Below are 19,551 nucleotides of genomic sequence, written 5' to 3' on the forward strand. Positions count from 1 at the left end.
GCACAACCAGCGGGTGGGGCTGGTTGCAATGGCCACTCGCGGAAGTTTGGAGTTTGAAAAACTTAGTCGGCGACATGGAGTAAAGATTCCTGCTGCGGCCGGGTGTTCAGTGGAAGAATGTAGTTTGGCAGTGGGTGTTATCATTGGGTATGATAGTATCAAATCAGCTTCAAGGATGAATAGCGCTGTAGTGATATTCTTAGATTCCATTGAAAAGGTGAATACGATAGTTGAGAGTGGTGTTGTGTTGAGGGAAACACAGACACCGGTATTTCCGCTTATGAATCCGGCAAAGAAAGTTATACTTTCTAACGTGCCACCATTTGTTAGAGATGAAGTGTTGGAGCGAGAGTTATCTCGTCATGGTCAAATTGTATCAACAATAAAGAAGGTTCTTTTTGGATGCAAATCTCCGTTGCTGAAGCATGTCGTGTCGCATAGGAGACAAGTGCATATGATTTTAAAAAAGGACACTGATGAACTGAATTTAGCATTCAGTTTTAAGATTGATGGATTTGATTATGTCTTTTACGCTTCTACTGAATCGATGAAATGCTTTGGCTGTGGAAGAGAGGGGCATTTGGTGCGTAATTGTCCCGAGAATGAGCACGCAGAGCCCGGTAGCAGCTCTAGTGCTGGTGCAGCTAACGCACCACCGCGAAGGGATGAACATGCTAAGGGTGCAGGGGAAGGGAGAAGGTGGGCAGATGTGGTAGGAAAAGTAGGAGAGGAAGGCAGTGTGGATACGGGGTCAATTGTTGTAGTTCAGAACAAAGAGGGAGGGGAAACAGTCGGTGAGATTGCGACTGCCGTCGCTGAGGTGGTGCTGGAAAACGAAATTGGAGGTCAGGAGGAGATTGAAATAATGGGAAAGGAAGCAGCTGTTTTCAAAATACCGAGGAGTAAGAGGAAAAATGTAAGGGGTGGGGAAGGGTCTAATTCCAAGAGGAAGGTAGAGATGGATAATTCACTTGAAGATAAACAGGTTGTAGAGATGGTGGAGTTTTCTTCTGGGGAGGATAGCGAGAGTGAGTCATCTGATGCGTCACAACAAAATAGTGAGATAAATGGGGAGGAAGGGAGGTATGGGATTGGGAAGGTACGTCAATTTCTGAAGTTGACAAAAGGGAAGAAATATATGCAGGATTATAATATAACAGATTTTTTCCCTGAAAGTGAATTGTTTATTGAATCAGCAAAGTTTCTGATGTCAAAAATAACAGGGGGAGGTTTGACAAGCCCTGAAATTGCTAGACTCAAGAAAGTGGTAACGAGAGTGATAAGTGATGTAAATTCTAAAGGAAATGAAAGAGTTCAGTCGCAGTTTTAACTCTGTAAAGAGATGTGGTTTCTGGGTCTTCCTCTGTATTTTTTTCTTCAACCATGAGCAGTTTTAAGATTTCTTCTTTAAATGTAAATGGGGCAAGAGACGTTAAAAAAAGAGCCATAGTGTATGAGTTAATTAGGGGAAAGGGAAGTGACATCATTTTTCTACAAGAAACGCATAGTAATTTGGAAAATGAAGTTATGTGGAAACAGGAGTGGGGGGGGACAGTGGTGTGTAGTCATAAAAACACAAAAAGTGGGGGTGTGGCCATATTGTTCTCAAAAGGGTTTTTGCCTTTGTCATATGAGGTTGAAGAGGTAGTTGAGGGGAGGTTACTAAAAGTTAGAGTAAGGTATGAAAACATCACTATGTGTCTGATAAATGTATATGCCCCAGTGGTGGCAGTTGAGAGGGTATGCTTTTTAGAGACATTATCAAATACCATTGAGAAATGTAACAAGGAAGATTATCTATTTATTGCTGGGGATTTTAACTGCACAGTCAGTGATTTAGATAGAAACCACAAAGAACCTCATATAGCCTCAAGGACTTTTTTAAAACGTCTCATTGTAACAAATGAACTGTGTGACATTTGGCGGAGTCAACATGGAGGCACAAGGCAGTATACCTGGGTGCATGTGAGGGAGAACACCATCTCTATGGCCAGGTTAGATAGGTTTTATTGTTTTGAGCATCAATCTCAGGTCTGTAAATCAAGTGTGATAACCCCAGTGGGATTTTCTGATCATTGTTTAATAACAGAGGTGGTGTTCATTAACGATGTAAAACCCAAAAGCGCATACTGGCATTTTAACATAACTTTATTGAGTGATGCTCACTTCAGGAAATGTTTTAGTTTTTTCTGGGAGAGGTGGAGGTCTCAAAAGGCCAGTTTTGTATCCCTTCAACAGTGGTGGGATATAGGGAAAATCCACATTCAACAATTCTGTAAGCAATACACGAGGAATGTCACCAAGGATATCACCAGATCAATGAAAGCCCTAGAGACTGAAATAGTGGAACTCATGACGTTGGTTGAGACCACAGGAGATCGAGGCCACACTCAGGCCCTCAAGAGGAAAAAAGCTGCATTGGCAGACCTGCTGGGTATCAGAGCACAGGGGGCATTGGTGAGAAGTAAGTTTCAGGGAATCTCTGAAATGGATGCCTCATCCAAATTTTTCTTTGGTTTAGAGAAAAAGAATGGACAAAGAAAAATTATTCATTGTCTCAAATCAGCTGTTGGACAAGAGCTCACTAGACCTAGTGAAATTAGAAAGAGGGCAGTAGAGTTCTATGCTGAGCTCTACAAGTGTGAGTACAAAGAGGATAAAACAGTGACACAGCAGTTCCTTGATGGGCTCCCACAGGTGGCTGCAGAAGCTCAGGTTGAGCTTGAGCAACCATTGTCTTTGCAGGAGTTATACACTGCATTAAAAGGCATGGAAAATGGAAGGGCACCAGGCATTGATGGGCTTCCCGTTGACTTTTTTAAGTCTTTTTGGGGTATGTTGGGAGAGGATTGGCTAGCAGTAGTTAATGATAGTTTAACCGGAGGGTTACTACCAATAAGCTGCAGAAGGGCTGTCCTCACCCTACTGCCCAAAAAGGGTGACCCTAGGGAGGTGAAGAACTGGAGGCCGGTGGCTTTATTGTGCACTGATTATAAGATCCTGTCAAAAGCTTTGTCCAACAGGTTGAGGGAGGTGATGGGGCAAATCATACATACGGACCAGTCCTACTGTGTTCCTGGCAGGCAGATAGGAGATAACATTTCTCTGATTCGTGATTTTTTGGACGTCTCTAGGGCTATTGGGTTGGATGCTGGTCTAATTTCAATTGATCAGGAAAAGGCATTTGACCGAGTTGAACATCAATATTTATGGCACACTTTGGAGGCGTTTGGGTTCAGCTCTGGTTTTATTGCCATGATAGAGGTGATATATGGTGACATTGAAAGTGTATTGAAAGTTAACGGTGGTTTGAGTGCTCCTTTTAAAGTGTGTAGGGGTATTAGGCAGGGATGTTCTTTGTCGGGAATGTTATATGCCATTGCTATAGAGCCACTACTAAATAGCATAAGAAGTCACATTGAAGGGGTGTACCTTTCAAGGGACATTCCTCCTATTCGTCTCTCAGCCTATGCTGATGATGTAGTTGTTTTAGTGAAAAATCAAGCGGAGGTGGATAGTTTGAGTCTAATGGTTGATCGTTTTAGGGGAATATCCTCTGCAAAGGTAAATTGGGAAAAGAGTTGTGCTTTACAGATTGGAGAATGGGATGGAGGGATCATGGCTTTGCCAGGGGGGCTGGAATGGTGTAAGGGAGGTTTTAAGTATCTTGGAGTGTACCTAGGAGATGAGGGGACTATGGAAAAAAATTGGATTGGGGTGGTTGAAATGGTGGAAGGGAGGATAAGGAGATGGCGTTGGTTGCTATCTCGTATGTCATATAGAGGGCGCACTATTATAGTTAACAATGTGATTGCCTCTGCACTGTGGCATCGGTTGTCAGTTTTAGAACCACCATCTGGCCTTCTGGCTAAGATACAGGCAATAATTGTGGATTTCTTTTGGGATAAATATCACTGGGTTCCACAAAGTGTTTTGTATTTGTCAAAAGAGGAGGGGGGACAAGGTCTCGTACATCTTGCTAGTAGGGCTGCTGCTTTCCGGTTGCAGTTTATTCAAAGGTTGCTTTATGGACAGGAAAATGTGGTTTGGAGAGGGGTGGCAGGTCTTGTATTACAGCAGGTTGGAGGATTAGGTTTAAAGAAAGCTTTATTTTTGGTTGATAGTAGCCAGATTTCCAGGGAGGGAATACCTCCGTTTTACAGAGGCCTTCTTAGGGTGTGGAGCATAATGAAGGTGTCCAGACGAACTTCAGCGGAGTCAGTGCATTGGCTGTTGGAGGAACCTCTGGTGTATGGGGCAAGACTGGATTGCACAACTGCAGATGTTCCACATTTTTCCAAGATTCTGGTGAAGGGCAAAATCATCACCTTAAAACAGTTAATGGCCGTGGCTGGGCCCGCCTTAATGGATGGTAGACGGGTGGCTGAACATTTGGGGGTGAGGTCGGAAAGGATTGTAGGACAAATGCTGGGAAGCTGCAGGAAGGCTCTGTCAGCAGAAGAGTGGGGTATGCTTCATAGCCACAAGAAGGAACAAGATGAAGACGTCTCATTTCCAAGACTAGGGATTACACCAAATATCCCAGAGTCAGAAAGAAAGGCGATATTACTGGATTTGAGAGGGTTGGAAGAGGTGGGTTTGGATGAGGTGAATGGGAAAGAATTATATAGGGGGTGTGTCAAGGTGTTGAATAAAGATAAATTGAAAAATAGAAAAGACACTCCATGGAGGGTAAAATTGGGCATTGATGACAAGGTAAAGCCAGCATGGAGAGCACTGTACAAGCCACCGTTACAAAAGGGTACTGGTGATATGCAATGGAGGGTTTTGCATGGCATCATTGCAGTTAATGCTTTTGTATCTGTTATTAACTCAGATGTTGGAGATGGATGTCCTTTTTGTAATATAAGAGAAACCATTTTTCACTGTTTTGTGGAGTGTGAGAGGATTAAACCTCTCTTGGAAATGCTGGAGTCTTTGTTTAAAGCTGTAGGGGAGATTTTCAATAACACTGTTTTTATTTTGGGGTTTCAATATAGAAAGCAACAGAAAAGAAAATGTCAACTGTTAAATTTTATTTTGGGACAAGCTAAGATGTCCATTTTTTTGAGTAGGAAACATAAGATAGAAACGGGATATGGGCAGGATGTAAGATGTGTTTTTAAAGGATTAGTGAAAATAAGAATAAAAGTAGATTTTGAGTTCTTCTCAGCTGTAAAAGATCTCCCATTGTTTGAGGAGAAGTGGGCATACGAAGGAGCGCTTTGTTATGTAGAGGAGGGGAAATTATTTTTTGTTGATGAAATAAGCTGAATGTATATGTTTGTTAGCATTTTTTTATTTTCTTTTATTTTTACATTTTTTGTTATTTTAGTGTTTTGTATTTTTTTCTTTTATTTTAAGAATTACATTTGGTGTTTCATTTCTGAAAAGGCAGTGTGTCATTATTGATGTTAATACTTGAGTATAAAATAAAGGTTTTATAAAAACTCAAACTCTCTCTCTCTCTCTCTCTCTCTCACTCTCTCTCAAATATCTCTCTCTCTCACACATACACTCACTCACTCTCTCTCATTCTTTATCTCTTTCTCACTCTCTCTTTCTCTCTCTCTCTCTCTCTCTCAAATATCTCTTTCTCTCACCCCCTCTCTCTCTCGCTTTCTCTCACTCTCTCTCTCTCTCTCTCAAATATCTCTTTCTCTCTCTCCCCCCTCCCTCTCTCACTCTCTCTCCCCTCTCTCTCTCTCTGTCTCTCTCTCTCTCTCTCTGAGACTGTTTTTCTATGTTGATTCTCGCCCTGTCATTTTCCATCAGTTAGTCAGGCTCAGAGTTCTGAGTTAGAGGCTCGGATACCGTCTCAGAGTTCTGACTCTATCATGTGTCACCACACACAGACTCTGATAGCCCCTGACAGGGCCTGCTTGACGTGGCCCAACCAAACACACTGCTGATCCAGCCAGTTCAGCAGCTTCCCTGGGTCAGGAACCAAGCCCATGAGCTCTAACCTTACACCACACCCTGTCCTGCTGCTGTGGAATCTAATATAGCATATATTAGGAACTGGGTGGTTTGAGCCCTGAATGCTGATTGGCTGACAGCCATGGTATATCAGAACGTATACCACGGGTGCTCTAATTATGTTTATAATAGCGTTAAGGCACCTCTGTGTTTTTTTCTTGTGTTTTGCGCCGTGCATAAGAACAGCCCTTAGCCGTGGTATATTGGCCATATACCACACCCCCTCGGGCCTTATTGCTTAAATATAATATGCCATTTAATATGCCATCTACAGTATGTGTGTGTTTGTCTATCTCTCTAACTGGGCTGTGTCGACATCCTTTGCTTTGTCCAGTAATATTCTCTTGTCTTTGTCTGTCTGGCTCTTATCCATTTCCTCTGTTTTTCTTTGTCTTTCTGCCTCTCATTTGGTTCCACCCCCTCTCTTTCTCTCACTCTCTCTCTCTCTCTCTGGGAGATTAATCAGTGTGTTTTCTCTCTCTCTCTCTCTCTCTCTCTCTCTCTCTCTCTCGTGGCTGAGTACAGCCTATTCTATTTATATTTCCTTTTCTCTCTCTCTTTCTCTCTCCATCTCAGCCCAAGAATGCCAAGGTAACCTGTCTAAATGAATATCGCCCTGTAACACTCACACCTGTAGCCATGAAATGCTTTGAAAGACTGGTTATGGCTTACATCAACACCATCTTCCCAGAAACCTGTACCCACTTCAATTCACAAACCGTCCCAACAGATCCACAGATGATGCAATCTCTATTGTATTCCACACTGCCTTTTCCCACCTGGACAAAAGGAACACCTATGTGAGAATGCTATTCATTTGACTACAGCTCAGCGTTCAACACCATTATGCCCTCTAAGCTCATCACTAAGCTAAGGACCCTGGGATTAAACACCTCTTTCTGCAACTGGATCCTGGACTTCCTGACATGCCGTCCCCAGGTGGTAAGGGTAGGCAACAACACATCCACCACACTGACCCTCAATACGGGGGCCCCTCAGGGGTGCGTGCTTAGTCCCCTCCTGTACTCCCTGTTCACCCACGACTGCATGGCCACGCACGACTCCAACACCATCATTAAGTTTGTAGACGACAAAACAGTGGTAGGCCTGATCACCGACAACGATGAGACAGCCTATAGGGAGGAGGTCAGAGACCTGGCATTGTGGTGCCAGGACAACAACCTCTACCTCAACGTCAGCAAGACAATGGAGCTGATCGTGGACTACAGGAAACGAAGGGTCGAGCACACCCCCATCCACATCGATGGAGCTGTTCTGGAACAGGTCGAGAGCTTCAAGTTCCTCTGTGTCCACATCACTAAGGATCTATCATGGTCCACACACATCAACACAGTCGTGAAGAGGGCACGACAACGCCTCTTCCCCCTCCGGAGGCTGAAAAGATTTGGCATGGGCCCTCAGATCTTCAAAAGGTTCTACAGCTGCACCATTGAGAGCATATTGACTGGCTGCATCCCCGCTTGGTACGGTAACTTTTTGGCATCCGACCACAAGGCGCTACAAAAGGTATTGTGTACGGCCCAGAACAGGAAGGCCCTAAAAATTGTCAAAGACTCCAGCTACCCAAGTAATAGACTGTTCTCTCTGCTACTGCACGGCAAGTGGTACCAATGCACCAAGTATGGAACCAACAGGACCCTGAACAGCTTCTACCCCCAAGCTATAAGACTGCTAAATAGTAAGTTACATCTGCATTGACCCTTTTTTGCACTAATCTCTTTTGACTCATCACATACGCTGCTGTTACTGTTTATTATCTGTCCTGTTGTCTAGCCACTTTATGTGCCGTGGGAGGTGAGTGTGAGTGTGAGCAGCACAGCACCACGACTGAATGGTGTTTCACAGTGCGAGAGAACAACCTGTAGAGGCACAGAGTGACCACCAGGTGGCAGAGCTGGGCACAGCGTCAGGATTAGCGTGGTATAATTGGGTGAGCAGTAGAGCAAGAGCGCCCAGACGCAGCGCCAACCTCAGCTCCTACTGGCGGTACCCCGAGGGGCACGGTGAAGTGCCAACCTCCTCCTCAGAGAGAGACAGAGAGGGAGACGGAGAGATACACACAGAGAGAGCAATGAGACCCAACCAAATCATGAGAAAACAAAAATATAATTTCTTGACATATTGGAAAGAATTGACAAAGAAAACCAGAGCAAACTAGAATGCTATTTGGCCCTAAACAGAGAGTACACAGTGGCAGAATACCTGACCACTGTGACTGACCCAAAATGAAGAAAAGCTTTGACTATGTACAGACTTAGTGAGCATAGCCTTGCTATTGAGAAAGGTCGCCATAGGCAGACCTGGCTCTCAAGAGAAGACAGGCTATGTGCACACTGCCCACAAAATGAGGTGGAAACTGAGCTGCATTTCCTAACCTCCTGCCAAATGTATGAACATATTAGAGGCACATATTTCCCTCAGATTACACAGACCCACAAAGAATTCGAAAACAAATCCAATTTTAATAAACTTCCATATCTATTGGGTGAAATGCCGCAGTGTGCCATCACAGTAGCAATATTTGTGACCTGTTGCCACAAGAAAAGGGCAACCAGTGAAGAACAAACACCATTGTAAATACAACCCATATTTATGTTTATTTATTTTCCCTTTTTTACTTTAACTATTTGCACATTGTTACAACACTGTATGTAGACATAATATGGCACTCCACATTGCCCTTTCCCACCTGGACAATAGGAATGTGAGAATGCTGTTCATTGACTACAGCTCAGCGTTCAACACCATAGTACCCACAAAGCTCATCCCTAAGCTAAGGACCCTGGGACTAAACACCTCCCTCTGCAACTGGATCCTGGATTTCCTGACGGACCGCCCCCAGGTGGTGAGGGTAGGCAACAACACGTCTGCCACGCTAATCCTCAACATCCTGACCGGTTGCATCACCGCTTGGTATGGCAACTGCTTCGGCATCTGACTGTAAGGCGCTACAGAGGGTAGTGCGTACGGCCCAGTACATCACTGGGGCCAAGCTTCCTGCCATCCAGGACCTATATACTAGGCAGTGTCAGAGGAAGGACCTATAAATTGTCAAAGACTCCAGTCACCCAAGTCATAGACTCTTCTCTCTGCTACTGCACGGCAAGTGGTACCGGAGCGCCAAGTCGGGGACCAAAATGCTCCTTAACAGCTTCTACCCCCGAGCCATAAGACTGCTGAACAATTAATAAAATGGCCACCGGACTATTTACATTGAACCCCCTCCCCTTTTTATTTAATTTTTACTTTAGTTTATTTAGTAAATATTTTCTTAACTCTATTTCTTGAACTGCATTGCTGGTTCAGGGCTTGTAAGTAAGCATTTCACGGTAAGGTCTACCTACACCTGTCGTATTCGGTGCATGTCAAATTTGATTTGACATGAAATGACTTTATTCTTTTGGCACTTTTGTGAGAGTAATGTTTACTGTTCTTTTTTTATAGTTGATTTCACTTTTGTTTATTATCTATTTTACTTGCTTTGGCAATGTAAACATATGTTTCCCATGCCAATAAAGCCCCTTGAATTAAATATAAATTTAATTGAGAGAGAGAGAGAGAGAGAGAGAGAGAGAGAGAGAGAGAGATAAAGACAGAGAGATACACACAGAGAGATAGAGAGAGATAGGGACAGAGGGAGACAGATAGAGAGAGAGCGAGAGAAACATACCGATTCATCTCCCAGAGAAAAGAACCACATAAAAAACACACAAAGGAACTCCTCGCAGATCACAATGATGGAAATGTGTGTTTGTGTGTGTTGTGCTTTTTATGTACGAGGAGGTTAAACCATTGAAGGAAAGAGTTCAGCTGCCAACAGAAAGCATCTGATAATGAATTATGGCATTTACTCTTGTCTAGAGCAACCACACATTTAAATCTGACAGACAGATTAACTGTTAAGAATAGCAGTATGCATTAAATTAGAGAGAGAGAGGTACTGTGGGAACCCAGGCAGGAAGTGCACTTTCTCTCTTTTGTATTTCTATTCCTCTCCGCTCTTCGTTCCATGGAAGTAGTCAGGAAATATGAGACTAATTATCACAATGAAATTATCCTGATTTTCCGCTCCACTTGGAGCCGTGGGCCGGACAGCTGCTGCCTCTGAGAGGCTCCCGCTCACTCAGTGCCCGCCCGATTTCTAATCACTTGGAAAAGGGAATTCTCGCGGGCTAGAAACCTGCACGCCGGTTCCCTTCCCGGGCGAAGGGGGCCAGCTGCAATGTGTGTGAGTACTTGTGCTTACCCTACTTGCTTCTCTCTCTCTCTCTCTCTCTGTCTCTCTCTCTCTCTCGTTGTTTGCTGCTGCTGTTATTGTTGCTGTTGTTCTGGTTTGGCCCATAGTTATTATCTGCGTAATTTGACTCAGTAAAGGAGTATAAATAAGAAAAACGGTATTCTTCTCCCCAGGGTTAATCTTAATCTGTTTTCTATTTGAAGGATTACACACGATGAATAAAACCAGGACAGGCGAGGGCCATCAAAGCTCAAATCACCTAGTTTCAAAGGAAATGTACAGACTATAGTCTCACTCAACGTAGTACTATAACAGTAGCTATTATAGGCTATACGTCCAGTAATCAATACGCTAATGCTAATGCTAATGCTACAGTGTTACTACAGGACTGTGATATGTGGTTGTCTCACCTAGTTACCTTAAGATGGATACATTAAAGATGCCGTATAAATGTTTTGTGTAATTTCAGTCATGTAGTTTTGAAAGTAGTGCTCATGAGCCAAAACGGGTCGTCAAAAGTAGTGCACGACAGTGTACAACGTCACCCACGTAGTATGATATGTTACGTCCTGCAAAAAAAAAAAATATATATATATATATATATATATATGATATGTTACGAATTCCAATTCATACAATATGTTACAAATTTGAAAGTGCTTAAGATCCCACTCAATCTCTTTAACGCTCAGTAGGTTGGGATAAGAGTGTCTGCTAAATGACTAATGACTGTAAAAGAAACACCAGTCCTGTTGTTTGAAGATGTCTTAGTTCGCTGTGAAGAATAGTGATCTCTCAATCAGCAACCATGACACACTATAGTCATCAGAGATGTTGTGATTGAAAACCTTTTAAGCTGGGTTAGTGCATAGTTTTAATGGTTAGCTGGGCTTTAGAGGCTACAGCACTAGCTAGAGGCCCAAATCCTGATAAGACAAAACTGGCTCAGTGACTCAAAGCTGATCAAAGCAGGTGTTTTAGAGGGAGAAGGATGAAGGAGAGAAGCGAATTATGGGAAAATGGCCACTCAGCATCAGCAGAGTGCATTCTGGGATGGAGGGGTTATAGGTCAGCTGACTGAGTTTAGTAGAAAGTTGTGAAAGAATAGAAATTCCTCATCTGACATTAAACCCCACTATCAAACATGCACTCTTTCTCATACAGACAAGACATGTCCAAATCAATGTCCCTCTGTCAACGCGATCTAGAAGAGGATGGCATATTTCCCTTAACGTGCTTCACGCAGCCCATAGAATCCAGCCAACGATTGTCACGTGATGTCACAGCCCATAGAATCCAGCCAACGATTGACACGTGATGTCGCAGCCCATAGAATCCAGCCAATGATTGTCACGTGATGTCACAGCCCATAGAATCCAGCCAACGATTGTCACGTGATGTCACAGCCCATAGAATCCAGCCAACGATTGACACGTGATGTCACAGCCCATAGAATCCAGCCAACGATTGACACGTGATGTCACAGCCCATAGAATCCAGCCAACGATTGTCACGTGATGTCACAGCCCATAGAATCCAGCCAACGATTGACACGTGATGTCACAGCCCATAGAATCCAGCCAACGATTGTCACGTGATGTCACAGCCCATAGAATCCAGCCAACGATTGACACGTGATGTCACAGCCCATAGAATCCAGCCAACGATTGTCACGTGATGTCACAGCCCATAGAATCCAACCAACGATTGACACGTGATGTCACAGCCCATAGAATCCAGCCAACGATTGACACGTGATGTCACAGCCCATAGAATCCAGCCAACGATTGTCACGTGATGTCACAGCCCATAGAATCCAGCCAACGATTGACACGTGATGTCACAGCCCATAGAATCCAGCCAACGATTGTCACGTGATGTCACAGCCCATAGAATCCTGCCAACGATTGACACGTGATGTCACAGCCCATAGAATCCAGCCAACGATTGACACGTGATGTCACAGCCCATAGAATCCAGCCAACGATTGGCACGTGATGTCACAGCCCATAGAATCCAGCCAACGATTGACACGTGATGTCACAGCCCATAGAATCCAGCCAACGATTGGCACGTGATGTCACAGCCCATAGAATCCAGCCAACGATTGACACGTGATGTCACAGCCCATAGAACACGATTGACAAGTACTATTAGGAGAAAAAAAGGTTGACGTTGGACGGAGGCATGCAAACCCCCGCTACAACATTTCATATCGTCCTCCTTACCGGAGCAATGGGCTGTTCAAAAAGGTTGTGACTATGGCGTTTCTCCCCCTAAAATATTTGTTATTAGCTATTAATGGATCACTTCACCACCCCACCCCACACCAGTACAGTCAGAGACAGCTGCTGTAGTACTATGAACTCAGTAATAACCCACGCACCCCATATCCTGTGTTGAGATATCAATCATCTGTTCTGACAAGACTTAAGGGATGTATTGCAAGAGGAAATGGTAGAACGATGATTCACTGTTCCTAGTGAGCACGACTCGAGCATGAATCCCGAGAATAGAGATTAAACAATAAAGGGATAGCCTGCCTGCTTCCCTGCCTGCCTCCCTGCTTGCCTGCCTGCTTCCCTGCCTGCCTCCCTGCTTGCCTGACTGCTTCCCTGCCTGCCTCCCTGCTTGCCTGACTGCTTCCCTGCCTGCCTGTCTCTGTCAGTTAAGAAGAACAACTCAGTGTGCTTAGTGTCACAAACAAAATCATTCTTTCTACATTATAGTGTAGTTATCAAACTGTTTCATCCTTAACTGATGCCGTTCTCAACTGCCTCCAACCAGGCCAGAAAGACACACACACACACATTCACACACACACACACACACACACACACATTCACACACACACACACACACATTCACACACACACACACATTCACACACACACACACACACACACACACACACACACTATTCCAACTTGGCCATGCAGATGTATCTCTAGTAATGTGTAGATTGTTATGGTTCAGTTAGTGCATTGATATTACATTAACAATAAAAGCTTGTGTTTTTAGCAGATATGTTACAGGCAAGTAAGATGCTATTAGTGTCTTCGTGATTTATTTCAAGGAGTAGGCTATAATTCTACACATTGTTTTGTTCTACCCCTCCCCCTCTCTCTCTCTGTCTCTATCTCTCTGTCTCTCTCCATCTCTCTCTATGTCTCTCTCTCTCTCTCTCTGTCTCTATCTCTCTCTGTCTCTCTCTCTGTGTCTCTCGCTCTCTCTCTCTCTCTCGCTTTCTCTCGCTCCCTCACTCATTCCCTCCCTCCCTCCCTCTCTCTGTGTCTGTAATCGGTGTGTGTGTATATATGATGCAGGGAATTAAGTCTCCAAATCTGGATTCAGGAATAAATCTTCTGTCCCAGTTGTCATTAAGGTACACACACACACACACACACACACACACACACACACACACACACACACACACACACACACAATTCTGCAATTCTACTTCCTCCAAAATACTGAATATATCTACATTAAAATATCATTGATACCTAAGCCATTCCTATAGCAACATTAATGCACTCAAGCCAGCTGATGTATTTCTTCCTAAATTAACTTTTTGTTGTTTAGCCAAAACTAACATGCTGTTCTTTTTTATGTTGTAGGCCCGGTCCTAAACTACGTGCTCTCTGTCACCTGGGGATGCATGGCCTAGCAAAACACAAAAGACGATGCTGTGTTCTACCTGATGCTATCTATATGGATGTACGATCTCTGTGGTAACTTGTCCTCTGAGGAGAACTCTGATGCTATCTATATGGATGTACGATCTCTGTGGTAACTTGTCCTCGGAGGAGAACTCTGATGATATCTATATGGATGTACGATCTCTGTGGTAACTTGTCCTCTGAGGAGAACTCTGATGCTATCTATATGGATGTACGATCTCTGTGGTAACTTGTCCTCGGAGGAGAACTCTGATGATATCTATATGGATGTACGATCTCTGTGGTAACTTGTCCTCTGAGGAGAGCTCTGATGATATCTATATGGATGTACGATCTCTGTGGTAACTTGTCCTCGGAGGAGAACTCTGATGATATCTATATGGATGTACGATCTCTGTGGTAACTTGTCCTCTGAGGAGAACTCTGATGATATCTATATGGATGTACGATCTCTGTGGTAACTTGTCCTCTGAGGAGAACTCTGATGATATCTATATGGATGTACGATCTCTGTGGTAACTTGTCCTCTGAGGAGAACTCTGATGATATCTATATGAATGTATGATCTCTGTGGTAACTTAAAACTCGGTTTTAAACCACTCCCCAAATGTCTTGTTAACAAACTATAGTTTTGGCAAGTCGGTTAGGACATCTACTTTGTGCATGACGCAAGTCATTTTTCCAACAATTGTTTACAGACAGAATATTTCACTTATAATTCACTGTATCACAATTTCAGTGGGTCAGAAGTTTTCATACACTAAGTTAACTGTGCCTTTAAACAGCTTTGAAAATTCCAGAAAATGATGTCATGGCTTTAGAAGCTTCTGATAGGCTACCTGTGGATGTATTTCAAGGCCTACCTTCACATTCAGTACCTCTTTACTTGACATCATGGGAAAATCAAAAGAAATCAGCCAAGACCTCAGAAAATAAATTGTAGACCTCCACAAGTCTGGTTCATCCTTGGGAGCAATCTCCAAACACCTGAAGGTACTACGTTCATCTGTACAAACAATAGTACGCAAGTATAAACACCACGGGACCACGCAGCCGTCATACCACTCAGGAAGGAGACGCGTTCTGTCTCCTGGAGATGAACGTACTTTGGTGTGAAAAGTGCAAATCAATACCAGAACAACAGCAAAGGACGTTGTGAAGATGCTGGAGGAAACAGATACAAAAGTATCTATATCCACAATAAAACGAGTCCTATATCGACATAACCTGAAAGGCCGCTCAGCAAGGAAGAAGCCACTGCTCCAAAACCGCCATAAAAAAGTGAGACTATGGTTTGCAACTGCACATGGGGACAAAGATTGTACTTTTTGGAAAAATATCCTCTGGTCTGATGAAACAAAAATAGAACTGTTTGGCCATAATGACCATCGTTATGTTTGGAGGAAAAAGGGGGAGGCTTGCAAGCCGAAGAACACCATCCCAACCGTGAAGCACGGGGGTGGCAGCATCATGTTGTGGGGGTGCTTTGCTGCAGGAGGGACTGGTGCACTTCACAAAATAGATGGCATCATGAGGCAGGAAAATGTTCTGGATATATTGAAGCAACATCTCAAGACATCAGTCAGGAAGTTAAAGCTTGGTCGCAAATGGATCTTCTAAATGGACAATGACCCCAAGCATACTTCCAAAGTTGTGGGAAAATGGCTTAATCTTACATCTAGACGTTCCGCTAGCGGAACACCTGCTCCAATAGCCAATGATGGGCGTGGCGCGAATTACAAATTCCTCAAAAATACAAAAACTTCAATTTTTAAAAAAAACATATGACTATTTTACACCATTTTAAAGACAAGACTCTCGTTAATCTAACCACACTGTCCGATTTCAAAAAGGCTTTACAACGAAAGCAAAACATTAGATTATGTCAGCAGAGTACCCAGCCAGAAATAATCAGACACCCATTTTTCAAGCTAGCATATAATGTCACATAAATCCAAACCACAGCTAAATGCAGCACTAACCTTTGATGATCTTCATCAGATGACACCCTAGGACATTATGTTATACAATACATGCATGTTTTGTTCAATCAAGTTCATATTTATATCAAAAAACAGCTTTTTACATTAGCATGTGACGTTCAGAACTAGCATACCCCCCGCAAACTTCCGGTGAATTTACTAAATTACTCACGATAAACGTTCACAATAAACATAACAATTATTTTAAGAATTATAGATACAGAACTCCTCTATGCACTCGCTATGTCCGATTTTAAAATAGCTTTTCGGTGAAAGCACATTTTGCAATATTCTCAGTAGATAGCCCAGCCATCACGGCTAGCTATTTAGACACCCAGCAAGTTTAGCACTCACCAAAGTCAGATTTACTATAAGAAAAATGTTATTACCTTTGCTGTTCTTCGTCAGAATGCACTCCCAGGACTTCTACTTCAATAACAAATGTTGGTTTGGTCCCAAATAATCCATAGTTATATCCAAACAGCGGCGTTTTGTTCGTGCGTTCAAGACACTATCCGAATGGTAAAGAAGGGTGACAAAAAAATTCTAAATATTCCATTACCGTACTTCGAAGCATGTCAACCGCTGTTTAAAATCAATTTTTATGCAATTTTTCTCGTAAAAAAGCGATAATATTCCGACCGGGAGTGGTGGTTTTCGTTCAAAGAGAGAGAGAAAGTAAACATGGAGTCGACTCGTGCACGAGCCTTAGTCTCATAGTACTCTGACCGGCCACTATCCAAACGCGCTAATGTTTTTCAGCCAGGGCCTGTAAAGCCACGATTCAGCTTTTTGCCGCCTTCTGAGAGCCCATGGGAGCCGTAGGAAGTGTCACGTAACAGCAGAGATCCCCTGTATTGGATAGAGATAATCAAGAAGGCCAAGAAATGGTCAGACAGGGTACTTCCTGTTTGGAATCTTCTCAGGTTTTGGCCTGCCAAATGAGTTCTGTTATACTCACAGACACCATTCAAACAGTTTTAGAAACTTTGGAGTGTTTTCTATCCAAAGCTAATAATTATATGCATATTCTAGTTTCTGGGCAGGAGTAATAATCAGATTAAATCGGGTACGTTTTTTATCCGGCCGTGAAAATACTGCCCCCTAGTCATAACAGGCTAAGGACAACAAAGTCAAGGTATTGGAGTAGCCATCACAAAGCCCTGATCTTAAACCTATAGAAAATTTGTGGGCAGAACTGAAAAAGCGTGTGCAAGCAAGGAGGCCTACAAACCTGACTCAGTTAGGAATGGGCCAAAATTCACCCAACTTATTGTGGGAAGCTTGTGGAAGGCTACCTGAAACATTTGACCCAAGTTAAACAATTTAAAGGCAATGCTACCAAATACTAATTGAGTGTATGTAAACTTCTGACCCACTGGGAATGTGATGAAAGAAATAAAAGCTGAAATAAATCATTCTCTCTACTATTATTTTGACATTTCACATTAAAATAAAGTGGTGATCCTAACTGACAGAAGACAAGGGATTTTTATTAGGACTAAATGTCAGGAATTGTGAAAAACTGAGTTTAAATGTATTTGGCTAAGATGTATGTAAACTTCCGACTTCAACTGTATATGGATGTACAATATCTGTGGTAACTTGTATCTTTACATGGTGAACTCTACATTACTCTATGCAAATGGCTTTCTTGTCCTCACAGGAATTCGGTCTTATTTACATTGAGTCTCATCCCCCACACAAGCCTTTAGATGCTGTGACACTCTGTGGAGATTGGCCCTGGGTGACCAGGTTACTGTAAATTTTGTATTGTTTTATTGCTTTGACATTATGGGGAATTGTGTATAGATTGATGAGGGGGAAAAAAATATTTAATACATTTTAGAATAAGGCTGTAACGTAACAAAATGTGGAAAAAAGTCAAGGGGTCTGAATACTTTCCAAATGCACTGTATAATAATCACATAACAAAGATTACCCCACTACAATGTTTCTCTGTTCTGCCATAAATATTCAACATTAGGAAGTAAGATTAGAACTCTGCACTGTATGGGGGTGTGTTTGTGAAAGTTGTCTACTAATGTGTGTGTGTGTGTGTGTGTGTGTGTGTGTGTGTGTGTGTGTGTGTGTGTGTGTGTGTGTGTGTGTGTGTGTGTGTGTGTGTGTGTGTGTGTGTGTGTGTGTGTGTGTGTGTGTGTGTGTGTGTGTGTTCACACAGCTTACCATTGGAATTAATTATTTAGCTCAGCGCCTCCTCCACTTAGTCACGGTTGTCTGGCCCCTGGCACGTACCGTACCCTCAACACGGGAGAGTACCCCGCCTTTCCGCTAGTCTACCGTGTTACCGGTTAGTCGACCATGCCCTTATACCACAGTCTGGCCCTACCACACATGTCCCCTCACCACAACCTATATGTTCTTATGGAAGCCCTGTCACCTGGAAGAGCTGTCACCCCTCACCTACGAACGGAAGGTCCAGGAAGAGAGCTCAGGGGAAAGAGAGATGAGGTCAGAGCTGACGGAGAGGGAGACAGGGAAAGAGAGCTAGGGGAAACATGAGGCTGAATGGAAGAATTGGAGCGAGAGAGAAGGAGATGAAAGGTAGAAGGAGGAGGAGGAATAGAAGAAGATGGAGGGTAGAAGGAGATGGAAGGGAGAGGGAGAAGGAGGGGAGAGGGAGGGGAGAAGGAGGAGAGAAGGAGAAGGAGGGGAGAAGGAGATGGAGGGGAGAAGGAGCTTGAGGGGAGAAGGAAATGGATGAGGAGGGGAGACGGAGGGGAGAAGGAGATGGAGGGAGAAGGAGAAGGAAGGGATAAGGAAATGGAGGGGAGAAAGAGATGGAGGGGAGAAGGAGATAGATGGGAGGGGAGAAGGAGAAAGAGATGGAGAGGAGAAGGGGATGGAGAAGGAGATGGAGGTAGAGAAGGAGAGGAGAAGGAGATGGAGAAGGAGATGGAGGGGAGAAGCAGAGGAGAAGGAGGGAAAATGAGATAGAGGGTAGAAGGAGTTGGAGGGGGATGGGAGAAGGAGATGGAGAAGGAGATGGAAGGGAGAAGGAGAGGGAGGGGAGAAGGAGATGGAAGGGAGAAGGAGCTGGAGGGGAGAGGAAAAGGAGATAGAAGGAGAAGGAGGTGGAGGGGAGAAGGAGATGGAGGGAAGAAGGAGTTGGAGGAGAGAAGGAGGTGGAGGGGAGAAGGAGCTGGAGGGGAGAAGGCAATGGATGAGGAAGGGAGATGGAGGGGAGAAGGAGATGTAGAGGAGAAGGGGATGGAGATGGAGGGGAAAAGGAGAGGAGCTGGAGAGGGAGGGGAGAAGGACATGGCAGGGAGGAGATGGAGGGGACGAGAAGGAAATGGAGGGGAGAGGGAGAAGGAGATGGAGAGGAGATGGAAGAGAGAAGAAGATGGAGATGAGATGGAGATTGAGAAGGAGAAGGAGAGGGAGGGGAGAAGGAGAAGGAAAAGGAGGCGAGAAGGAGATGGGTGGGAGAGGGAAAAGGAGATGAGGGGAGAGGGTGTGGAGCAGGAAGGGAGAAGGAGAGGAGAGGGAGGGGAGAAGGAGGGGAGCATGAGAAGGAGATGGAGGGGAAGAGGAGGAGAGAGGGAGGGGAGAAGGAGGGGAGTAGGATATGGAGGGAAGAAGGTGGTGATGGGGAGAAGGAGCTGGAGGGAGAAGGAATGGA

At 43.9% G+C, this 19,551-nt stretch overlaps 1 protein-coding gene across 1 annotated transcript in view; it reads right to left on the reverse strand.

The window, feature by feature from the left end:
• Nucleotides 1-751: 751 nt before the first annotated feature.
• Nucleotides 752-19,551, reverse strand: part of LOC115187580 (neuronal acetylcholine receptor subunit alpha-3-like) — a 45,149-nt gene continuing 26,349 nt past the window's right edge. Inside the window, exon 8 of the mRNA XM_029746533.1 lies at nt 752-826. Within this exon, the coding sequence (XP_029602393.1) occupies nt 752-826 (75 nt within the window). The remainder of the gene's footprint in view (nt 827-19,551) is intronic.

The sequence above is a fragment of the Salmo trutta genome, unplaced genomic scaffold, assembly GCF_901001165.1.
Source record: "Salmo trutta unplaced genomic scaffold, fSalTru1.1, whole genome shotgun sequence".
In the NCBI taxonomy this organism is placed as follows: Eukaryota; Metazoa; Chordata; class Actinopteri; order Salmoniformes; family Salmonidae; genus Salmo; species Salmo trutta.